We start from the raw sequence: 12,572 nt of genomic DNA on the forward strand, positions 1-12,572 counted from the left end.
ACCAATTGAGAGACACTTGTCTTGAGATTATACTTTACATAAGGACAAATGTGGGACCATATGCAGCTGTTAATTGGAACCGAGTGATCCACAAGAAAATAATAGTCAGGAAACAAATATATGGCACAGCAAACTTAGGGTCACTTGGTTCTTACCCGTTTGTGTAAAGGAAGAGGAAAGGGCCAGATTAAGAAGTCACTTACATTTAGTGGATGGCTTTTACTCAGCTAAATAGCTCAGACAACTGCTCTCTCCTTTTCTATCCGCAAATGAACTCAGAGGAGCCTTTGCCCACCGGGAAGGGCTGGTCCAATCTTCTTCAGCTGCAGGATGGAGCTAAGTACGACCTCTGTGTATTCAGGGGAGTAGAAAAAACTACACCTGCTTGCTGCCCAACCTTACCAAAAGTCCTACCTGTGCTCTGCACCCACCTTATACTCAGTAGTGCTGTACCTACTGCAGTCTATCACTTTGTGTGGTGCTGTGACCTACACTGCTTTGTAAATAACTTTAGAGACCAATGTTTAAAAAAATTGTAATAGTAGATATATATCATTAGTAATACGAAGTGACATCCATACCAGATACTCCATTTACCATAGAACTGTAACCACAATCTCTGTTCTCCTGCCTCATACTTATTTCCATAGAAAGGACTCAGTTGAACCAGACAACCTGCAAACCTTCAAGCAGTTCTATGAAAACAAAGGAATGGATCAATTTGCCACAACGAGTTCTTCTACCTCTCCCTGCTCCCATCCAATTTAAACCTTTCATTCTAACATCAAAACATCCCTTTAGCTTGTCGACCACCACAGACAGCATTCAATTTTGTTTAGTGCCCTGTAAGTTCCAGTGCCTTTAAACACTGCACAGACAGAATTGTCGGGAAACTACCAGAACACAAGAGATGTACAGCTATACTGTCTTTCACCTAGATTACAAATGGTACATTTAGTTTTATTCCCTGACAAAATGACCATGTGAAAATGGCTTTTTATCTGGTTCTCTCAGGCTCTGTTTCTGTTCCTGCAGAAGTAACATAGTTTTAGTACTTTTATTCTTGTTGGATCTGCAGATCTAATACAGTTCTCCACCAGTGAGCTGGACTCTTTCCTAGCTCGCATGCCATCAGAGAAGAGTTAGCTGAGTTCCAAATGCAGTCTTTATAACTGGCAATGTCAAAGCCAGAAAGAATCCAGACGACTTTTTAGACTAGGGGCTGTATTTGTAGGGCTGGCAGAAAACAAATGTTTTACTTTCAACGTATCAGAGTGGATCTAAAAAGTGCTACAGAAATAAAGGTGGGATCTCAACATATTGCCTTGCTATCACATTTTACAACACAACCATGCTTTATGTACATCCTTTCTTCCTTTAATTTTCCATCTTCTTTCCTCTTGCCTACACACTGCCTTAGACTATTTTAAAATTACTCCTACCATCTGTCAACATTGGCTTATATTGCAACTCCCCAGATACTCTCTTTTAAGAGCCAGGGAAATTTTCATTTGAGATTAGACTGTGATGCAATTTATCTGTTTCATTTGCCTTTTATGCTTCCTTCAACTTCTATTTCTAAATATCTAAATAATGTAGCTAACAGCTTCCTACGCTTTTAGGTTTAATGGAAATTTCTGACACCTCTTCTACTGAGTTAATGTTCTCATACCACTTAAACATTTTATTGTGCTAAAAGAATTAAAGTTTCCTCCATTTTCACAGTTTAACTAGTTAGTAAATAGCTCACAGAAATCCATGCATCTTGCCAGCACTATCCCTGAAGACATATAACTAGATATATATCTATAAAAGATATATATATCTAAAATAAAATTGAAAACAAGGGATCACAACTTCGTGGAACAGCAATATTTTTAAAGTATTAAACCCAGACTGATTTAGGAAACTAGATCACTGTAGCTTCAGGGGTAAGAGGGTCCACTTATTTATGATATTTAATGCCCCAGTGCTGAGGGTCTTAGCTTAGACGATGTTCCCAGTAAGTAATATGTAAGGACTCTTCTGTGTCTACTTAGAAATTGTGGACCCCAGCTACCTCCTAATGAAATCAAGGAGCTCATTAACTGAACGGGCAACAGGCTAAGACACTGGACTCTGCTGAAGTATCTTTCATAGTATGTTGCCTTACTTTTCTGTTTTGTTTCAAATAAAACAAGAATGGCCACACTACAAAGCAGAAAATAAAACAGCTTAACTAAGTGAAAAAGAGATGAACATTGTAAAGTATATACTGGGTTTCTTACGGTATGTCTATATAACACTTACTACCACAAAAAAAAACACCCAATAACCCAGCCTCAACCAACAAACAAACCAGCAACTCGTACACACCTTACCATACTACAACAATAATTTTTTATTCACCTATTCTTACAGCTATTCGTACGAAGTTTCAGGAAAATCATGGATTTTTGTAACAGAACACAGAAAAGTGGTGGATGTAACAGAGGATATTAAAGTACTTTCTCATCTTCGTCTTTTGACTCATGGTTTGCTTTGATCTTTGCCTTGCCTTGCTTTTGATAGTGTATCAAAAGGATCAATAAGTGTCTCCATTAATTGCTTTGCACATTCAGGTCCATAAACATAGGACAGTCAACCCTTTGGGAATGCAGGTAGAAAAGTCTGTCATCAAGCAGCATTGTAAAAGTCATCTAGGGAAGCATTAATTTTATGTCATTAGTTCTGACTTGGTCTCTTCAGGCCAGGAAAGCCCAAACAATACAAGGAATTACTACTAGTGTCATCAGTGTTAGAAACCATGTATTTGTGCAGGTAGGCATTTTCTACACTGGCAACTAAGGTTTTTTTAGGAAGATGAAATCAGTGAGGGAATAACTAAGATTGTAAGACCTATGGAGACCTCTGGAAATAAAATGAAAGCCAATATTTTGTATAGACTTTTGTGACTGTCCTAAGCATTTAGTTTAGTTCAGAAAGTCCTAGTGGACTGACCAAACTTCTATAATTAGCAAGAGATGCAAGCCAAAGCTTTAGTTTCGAAGCCAGTAACAGAAGTATTTGTGGGCCACTTTTCTTTTTACCTATTGAAATAATTGCTTGGTTCCTTCCCTGTTTTGGGCAAAAGTCTGTTAATCCACTTGTGAAGATTTGATGGAACATTTGTAGTTACTACTTATTTCTTTCTTTCCAATATAAAGGCTTTTCTCTCTGAGCCTACTCAGAAGGTTTTGCTATACTCCTCTGTGTTTGTCAGCTGCTTTGGATCAAAGAGCTGAAAGATGTGAAGACTGCGGCAAAATGTGATTTTATTGCTTCAGTATTGTGCCTTCTTTCAGGGATTGCTCCCGAGAGTGTGATGGACTGGGATAACTTCTCTCTAAAACTGTTCTCTGTTGCCTTGATGACTGGAAGAGCTAAGAAGAAGAGAATGAAAGACAGTACTTCCTTCTTTGGTTTAGGACCTTTGAAGACAGGTCGTGCTAGGTGCTAGTCTCAGACAGTTTCTGCACTGCTGTTCTTGCACAATATCAGCCATTCCACTCATTCTGTGGCTGCGGACATACAGTGTTATCAGAGAGGGGCTTTCACCCCTGGCTAATAAGGCACCCTGAGTAAAAGATGATTGCCTGATCAGCTTGTATTTACAGCAGCTGAGGGAAGGCTGCGAAGCATATAAGGGCCTTCTGTGTTGATACTGACCATTCAAGTCATGATACAATCATAACTCCTTTGTCTCTAGAACAATGTCCATTAAGAGCAGCAGAAGTATGTGGAGAGAATGCAGAAAAGCCATCTCAGCTGCCCAAGTTGGAGCTATTCCAATGCAACAGCAGTTTGAAGTGACTCGGTTGGTAGACTGGACTTCCATCTGTTGCCATGTGGTGCTTTCAGGATCTTCAGAGGTGCTGTAGCAAATGAATTCTCCTGCTACTTTGTACCACGCTTGGATTTTTATGCAGGATGGGGCTGCTTAACAGGGCAAGAGTCTTCTTCCATCATCCCCTGTAGCTTCTGAGCATGGGCCTCAGAACATGGTCTACTGCTTCTACCGGAGCTACTCACAGCCTGAGGCTGGAAGCCCAGAGAGCCACGCAGAAGCTGCTTTTTCAAGCAGAAAATAGAATATTTCATTGCCTCAGTAGACAGCAACAGGGTTGCACAAGAGACTCACATCTCTTTGTGGAAGAGGAAGAAAAAGCTGCTGCTGTGCTTACTGGAGCTAAATCTGAAGCCTGAAAAAACAGGCTGCTGAAGGGAAGCAGATTTAACTCCAGCTGAGACAAGCAAAGGAACCCATCAGGGGCCAGATAAGAATCGTTTAAATGACTTCCTATGTAAGCAGTCTGTGAGATGACAAAGGGGAAACTTGGGGAAGTGTTAATGCTTTTGTCAGGAAAGTCAGAACTAGACTATTTCTGTGGGGGTAAACAGCCTGCAGACCGACACAAATCTTTCTTTTCTGTGAGAGGTAACACATCAAGCACAGGGTATGCACTGAAGAGAACAGACATGGAGAATCTGGCTGCAATTTCTGCTTCCTGATGTGTGCAGTTTTTTTCTGCTAAGTTATGGGGAAAATTAATTTCATTATATACTGAGATGAGTCAGACACTAATGCATGCTACTCAGGAAGTACCTGTATTCTGTTTTTTCCCTTTATATCAGCTGATTTGTATATTTTAGGATTTCTTAGCAAATGAATCAACTATAAAATATCTGGTACTTTAAAATGTCCAGTGAACAGGATCAGACTGTAAAATTATGAAACCAGAAAAATATAATAATCCTTAGTTCACTGTTTGTATTTATGAGAATCTAAATGTAAAAGAAGAGTGAAGACATCACAAAGAGAAAATGTCTTTATAATATAAAACTTAGAGGATCAAACAAAAATAAGCATACTTCAAATGCAGACAGGTGTTCTGTAATGACAGAAAGGACTGCTACTACACATCCTTTTGCTGTAAAAACACTACAGAATAGATACCTATAGTTAAAAGGGTGAATTAACAATGCAGATAATTTTTACCCTTATTTTCATGATATCCGGTTTGAAACTAAAAATTGCATCACTGTAATGGGTTGGTCCCAGCTGGCAGCCAAGCACCCACACAGCCAGACTCTCACTGCCCCTATGCCACAGTGGGATGAGGGCAAAAAATAGGAAGAACAGAGGCAAAAAAGCTTGTGGTCAAGACAAACCCAGGGAGATTACTTACCAATAACTGTCATGGGCAAAGAGCCTCAAATTGTGGAATTTAATGCAATTCATTGCCAATTAGCATAAATATTTAATTATTGATTCAGGTACTCGGGAAAAATAAAGGGACAGACACCCTCCCCCTATTTAAAATACCTATCCTCCCTTTCCAGGGCTCAGCTTCACTCCTAGGTTCATCTGCACCCCAGGCCCCTCTTCTCCCCCATTCCCAGGCTTCACTCCAGACACCTCTCTTCCCCTCTTGCCATTGCTGCAGGTTACACCCTGTCCTTACAGTGAGGCCGTGCGCAGCACAGGTCAGGGTTCATGTGTAGCAGTTTCTCTCTGCTGTTCCTTCTTTCTCACTTTTCCCTGTGCTCTAGTGTGGGCCCTTTACAGGCTGCAGTCTATTTGGGGAAGCACCGGCTCTGGCGTTGGTTTATCCATGGGCTGTGGTCCTTTCAAGGGGCACACTGGTTCCAGCACGGGTGCTTACTCCATGGGCCACGGTCCCTTTGGGGAGCGCCTGCTCTGCCACAGTGTACTTCCTGGTCCTCTGACCTTGCTCTTCTCTCTGTTTGTCACTCTTCTGTTCCCTTCTCCCCTCTGGCATTTTCTGCCCCTTCTTAAATATGTTTTCACAGAGGTGCCACCAACTTGGTTGATGGGCTTAGCTGTGCGCTGCAGTGGGCCTGTTGGAGAGCCAGTGGAACTAGCTGTGGCCAGCAAAGGGCAGCGCCTCACCTGTTCTCACATAGGCCACCCTTGCAGCTCCCCTGCTAACAGTCTTGTAATTTATACCCAGTACAATTACAGAGATGCTGCTTGCATAAACTGACATGGTCTCCTCTAAACATGCGATTGTCAGAAGCCGTTTTCATGGCTCATGATAGCTGACCAGCTCTTGATCATGTGTCTAAGCTGGAACAACAACAGGTTGGTGCTGAGGCTTTCTAAGAGCCTTATTTTATGAGCCTATTGACACACTAAGTCACGGTAGCTGCATCTACAATAAAAGCAAACAATTGCATAAATTCATGTTTCAAAATAATGGGCTTTTTACAGAATTTTTATTATTAAAAGCTATACTAAAATATTAAAAACAGCTCCTATGAAGAAAAAACAGAACACAGGATATTTCCTGAGTAGCCACTGTGGGCTTTGGTGACATTCCAAGTTCAAACCCCCCTCCAGCTACTATCTCCACTGTTCCTCCCAGCACCAACACCCAGCACTGTAACTGGGAAGAACCAGTCACTACATATAAAAGCATGCTATGTGAACAGAAATTGTGATTATGATGTGGTCCCAAGGTATGCAAAGGGAAAAAGGACTGGATTGTTTCATAAATGCCCTTTTCCACTCCCCCTGCCTTCACCTACCCTCACAGCAAAGTGCCACAAAGAGAACAGATGAAAAACTGAACTTATGCTAAAGGGGAAGGGGCAAATTGTTGAGAGCAGGAAAGAGTGGAGAAATAAGGTAGAAATCTGATGAAAGTATCATATACAAGAAGCAGAAAACAGACATGGCTAATAAACAGAAGACAAAGTAGGGTATCATTTTAAGAATGATCACTGATAACAATGAAACACTTACTCCTTCAGCTGCTTAGTTAGCTTGACAACCTGCGAGGCCAATGACATACATGTCTCCACAACTACTAAGTAGCGGGAACACATGGTGTGCCCATGTCGCTCAGCGCTTTGTGAAGGTTTCTCTCCCACATGGTTTTGCATGGTGACATTTGCTCCATACTCAACCAATGTCTGCAAAAACAAAAAAGGAAACATTGACACCCATAAGTATAAGTCTCTGCTGTGACTTCCGGTCATCCACAAGAACAGCTGGATTCAAAGCACTCCTGAATTAAATGCTTGGAACTGTTGATCTAAGCCAATAATTTTTAAAAATCAGTCACTGCGAAGTCCGTATGCAGCCTGAACCCAAACCACATACTGCTAAAATCTATCACTCAGGTGCAAGGATAACACAGAAGACTGAGCTATGGTTCAGAAGAGCTATAAAAAGACTATATTCTTCCTTCCTCTCCCCTTGCTGGTCTACTCCATTAATTTGTTTTCTGTCCATTTGTTTTACAGCAAGCATGACTTGTAGTATTCATACAGTGAGTGGGACCACCAAATGAAAAGAGAACTTACATTTAGGCACCTATTGATTCCCTCCTGAGCCACAGTAATAAAATCATTCATATGCACCTCTCTATGTATTATTGAACATGCACATGGTAGTCCTAAAAAAGAAGACACAGGCAAGTGCAATTCAAAGGACATCTGTGCTAGATGACATCAGGGTCCAGGGTAGCACAAACACATTGCCTACCAGGTTATAGAGGGTTGTGATGGGCTGTAATGGCTTACCAGGTCTGCTATCTGCTGCTCTTGGGATCTCTGCAAGGCATTGCAATATACCCTTAGAATCTCACTTTACAACTGCCTTTGCTACAGTGTTTGCTGTCTCCTTTTGTGGTTGACCACAGCCGAATCCCTCAGTTTAAAACGCTCAATGCAGCAGTCTCAATGCCCAGATTCCTTAGCCAAGCGATGTCTGGATATGAAAGGTATGGCAGATAATTTCCAACAGCTTTTTTAGGTCAGACAGACACAACTCTGTTTTTGCAGAAGAAAATCTGTACAATGACTTTTTCAATCTGGTTGGTTTGTGGTGTTTGGTTTTTTTAATGCTGAAAGAAGTCTCATTGATTTGCCCTTGCTTGGTTACCCTCTATTTTAGTTTAAAGAGGTACTCAAATATGTGTCAGCTTTTAGACTTCTAATAAAAACAATGGCTTATACTTGGATGTATACCCCTGTGCTACTCACAGTACTAGCGGAGAATCCTAGCGTGTTGCTGGAGAACTGTCCAGGTTGTGAGTATGACATTTTAATTATGTCTGGGACTTGAATTCAGGGCGTTGTAAGGGCAAAATAAGTTTTGTCAGGCTGACTTCAGGACATCCAATAACTGAAGCAAGAATTGAGACCAAACCTTCACCCTTTCTGAGCTGTTTGTGAAAATCAGTGTTATGCACTATTTGCTTTACTGGAAAGCCTAGAATAGGACCTAAGTATTCTCAGCAATGTTCAGACACACAAAGTTCATAGCACTTTGGAAAAAATTCTGAACAAAATCATAATGCATCCAAAACCTACAGCATCATTAACATTACACATACACATACACATTCAGAAGCGGAGTTGTGTGACTGAGCTCTTGGCTGACTTATCCAAGCAGAGCTGGTAAGCCACAGAGGACTGGAGTGGCCTTGATGACTAAGAACTGCAGGCACAGAATCCTCTACATCAGCTGACAGCAAAGAGGAATGGTGGTCTTGTCTGGTCTGCTAAATATATATCTGGAAAGGAAACTTACTAACATTCTTGCACTGCATCTCATATCAATAAATTTGGTTTAATTTGCCAATAAAAAAAAAATAAAGAAGGAGAGTTATGACCCTGCAGAAAGCAATCTTATAGTCCGGAACATGATAGGGGTCTCACTTGCTCATAAACACAGTGAATAAGATGGCCAAGGAATCACTGACAGCCTTTGACGCTCCATCTTTTGTACTGTTGCTTATACTCTCCCTGCTTCCTTTATTGCTTCTTTCTTTTTACCACATTATTCACTGTGCATTGTTTTAAAGTAGACTACAAGCTCACTGGGTGGAGGGCTTATTTTGTTTCACAGCACAACAAAACATGAACTACACTTTAAGACTGTGAGGTGTTAATGAAATGACATTACTGCCATTGTATATTTTTGTTGTTATTAGATATTTTCATAATTTATTTCCCATGGCTTCACAAAACACTTGTTGATTTGTATATTTATCTACAACAGAATAATCCTGATAATTCTAAGCCATTTAATTAAGGTTCATTCTTCACAGGGAAAGCAGAGCTATTCTCTTTTTTGTTTAGTTTTATCCATTAAATCAGCCTGCAGATGTCACCACTCTGTTCAAAATCATCTACTCATTTATCCTTCAAATGCATTGTACACCTTAGTGAGGCTCTGCTGAGCTAGAAACCCTAAGCATGCCCCCTATCACAATGGTGCTCCCCACTGGTAAATGATTAACATTTCTTCTTCTTCTTTCCACTTCTTTCCAACTATCACAGCAATCTAGCATGGATGTGATGACTTGTTTATTTTATTCTCATAAGAGTTTGTACGGGGTCCATTCCTGACATTTTCAAAAGACTGACATGTCCTATCAATGAGAAAAGGCAGAGATGGTCATGTCCTCCAAATTTATTTGACGGTGTTCTTTTCAAGTCTATTCCTTCAGCTCAGTGTCACCTGTTTTACACTTTTTGTTGTGTGAGACTTTCAAACTGGCTTTGATGAGCTATGTCTTCTCTGTGTCCAGATATATAAATAGACAACAATAACAACAACAACAACAATAATAATAATAATAATAAGGAGCAGCAGCAGCAGCAGCAGCTATGCATCTGTAGATTCAATGTAACAGTGTGCACAGATATATTTAGGTCTCTGATGAGGTTAGCTAATGAGAATTAACTAGCTATATTTCTTTTAGGGTTGAATCAATAGAAATCTTCTGTATTTGCAGTGGCCTAAGAGATTCTGTGGATCAGTTCATGTGTGGTAACAGGATTAACATGTTTACCGACACATATCTGATCCTTAGACTCTGAGAATTACTGCTCCTTCTTAGACATGTTTTCCTCCTCTACTTGATCACGTTGATTTCTTTTTCTTACCTTTCTGCCATGTGGTTATTTATTCTTTTATCTGTTCTTCTCCAAGGACTAATCTGTCTCTCAAATTCCTTTCTGCAGTCTCCTGGAATAATTTTATTATTATATCTTCTCCAAACAGCTTTCACTCAAAGTGCTGACAACACCAAATATTGAAATGTACTCCTGTGACTAATGGTTCTCGTAATTTTGATGGACAAAGAGCACATCTGCAATTCCGTGCAAAGTTGTGACGGTTCACCTAGCTATCCAGTTCAACCCTACAGCTTTTTTGGTATGTCTGCATTGAACACTGGTACTGTAGACAGGTGTCCCAAGTGGTTTATTCAGATCTGGCTCCCAAAAGTACTGTAGTGTGGAAGCCTTCTCAGCAGGACAAATTACTCATTTCAGCAGCTCTATACAACAGATATGTATTGCTTTCAGTGGCCAAGCTGATTCATTGAGAACTAGTTAGAAATCACCATCGTGTTTCATTATTTAGCACAGACACATCCAAAGTTTACTAGTCTGGAAAGGATGGTTTACTCAAGATGGAAATCCTTCAAGACAGAAGAAACTTATCTGTTAGACTTCCTCTCAGCTGGAGAGCTAAATTTTCATTGGAAAAAGAAACAGAAGGAAAATATCAGAACAGTAAGAAGAATATGCATATCCACACTGGCTGCCCTTTTCTAAAATAAAAACATACACATTAGCAGCTGCTTATGTATAAACAATATAAAAATGCTTTCTTCTTGCTCTACAACAGTTACTTCAGTCTAACAATAGCATAATTGAGAATAAAATTAAAAACCCAGAGCTTGTCAGTATTTCAGTCTAAGCCCTACTGGTTTACATTTCTTCCTTCTAGCATATTTTAATGTATCAATAATTATTCCCACCTGTAAGATCTCCTATATTTACTTTAATGGTTGTTGTCATTCAAGTTTGATGTAAAGAGGTTTCTTATATAGCTATCATTCTACCTGTATGCATCCTAGATAGCCGTGTTGAGCAGCTATGTGAACAGCTGTATTTCCATCCTGGTCAACTTCATCCAGTGAAATCCCTTGTTCTTGCATAAATTGAAGAAGCCACAGAAGGATTTTCTCCTAGGGAAAGGGGAAAAGAGATGTCACAAAAGATAAGAAATAATGAAAAGCTAGGTGTACTAGAGGAATACTGGTACTTTCACCTGTTACTAAAACTGTCCAATAATTCCTTGTTTTCAGTCTCTTAACTTTGTAGTACTCAGTGTACCACGGGCCCGCCTCTGTTATGTTTTGTTTTGTTTTGTTTTCCCCAAGGAAATAAGGTGAAATACTTTATTTGTTTTATAAAAAAAGTAACAGGAAAAAATATAAGTACTGTAACACATTCTGAGAAATTATACATTTAAAAGTATGTATGTATGTATGTTGGAAAGGAGAGCTGAAGCAGAAAAGCCTACATGTCAATCTGAATATCAGCTTGTCAAATTTGGTGAAACCTCACAAGCCTCTCTGGAAAATTAAAACAGGAGTATGTGCAGATCACAGAGCTGAGCAGTTAGATTCTTCAAATCTATCATCACGCCCCAGCTCTGGCCTGTTGTGCAAGAGGAGAAGCAACACAATTAAAACCTGGAAATCTCTCTGTCCTGAGCTCTCAGTGTATTGACTAATGGACCAGCGCATTTGGAAGGATGGGGAGACCTGGACAGCAAAACTTGCAAGTGAAAGTCTGGAAGCCAAAACTGAGGTGCCAACTTAACTGTTATTAAAATTGATTTTTGTGTGTAGATGCAGGTATAATACACATTTATATGGGCATTCTTTTCTAACAATGGAGAGTTTATATATGGATAGTAAGATTATTTTTTTTCTTATTTTCCCCAGCAGGTTTATTTGGAAAAATCTTCTTCTGTCTAGGACCCTTCCATGCCTCTCCAGATTAATTTTCACTGTGCCCGGCTGAATGTGATAGATATTGAAAATCTAGAATAAATCTATAGATTACATTAAAAAGTGAGGTCCATTAAAGTACAGCTGTCTACAACTGTACTCTCGGTTTCTGCATCTGAATAGCTGAAAGGAATACATAAAGCTTAAAACCTTTTTATTTAAACATGATTTTTTTGTTATCTTCCTTTGATATCTAGCCTGTGTTATATTGGCTAAGAGCTCTAGTTCAAAAGAGCTTTGCAGATTCTAGTGTTGGTGAGGCACAGACTTAACCTGCAGCACTTCAGTAGCTTCAGTGATACATAAATACATAATTGCCCACAGTTACATATGTGGGTCTGTATAAAGTGGGCCTAGATAAAACAGTACTGAAAGCCTGTCTAGGACTCTGAGTGAGCAGTAATCAGTAGGAAAAAGAAAGAATAAAAATGAGAAAAGGAAATTCTCCCTAGGAACCTTGGATATAAACTTCTTTTTAAAGGTACCCCTGAAATTTTAACGTCAAGGAAAAGGAGATGGGTCCTCAGACACTTTTAGGTCTCTTTCAAATGATTCTGCCCCTTCAAGAACCTGGATCTCTGCCTGCTACTTCAGAAGGATAGTTTGTGTGGAACTTACCTTCTTCATACTTCCACTTTAACAGCAGTTTTGTTTTTATTACAGGGTGAAGTGATATGTATTTTTACTTCTCCTTGGCTGAATGCCTGA

The 12,572-nt window shown here is 39.7% G+C and overlaps 1 protein-coding gene across 2 annotated transcripts in view; it reads right to left on the bottom strand.

Annotated features, from left to right (window-relative positions):
* The window catches only part of SNCAIP (synuclein alpha interacting protein), a 95,494-nt gene that overhangs the window by 15,879 nt on the left and 67,043 nt on the right, over positions 1-12,572 (bottom strand). For both annotated transcript variants that reach the window (XM_080372651.1, XM_080372652.1), the window contains exons 7-8: positions 10,908-11,033; positions 6,788-6,957 (exon numbers count right to left, since the gene is read on the bottom strand). In XM_080372651.1, the coding sequence (XP_080228777.1) occupies positions 6,788-6,957; positions 10,908-11,033 (296 nt within the window). The remainder of the gene's footprint in view (positions 1-6,787; positions 6,958-10,907; positions 11,034-12,572) is intronic.

Source organism: Falco punctatus, assembly GCF_963210335.1.
Source record: "Falco punctatus genome assembly, chromosome: Z".
Lineage (NCBI taxonomy): Eukaryota > Metazoa > Chordata > Aves > Falconiformes > Falconidae > Falco > Falco punctatus.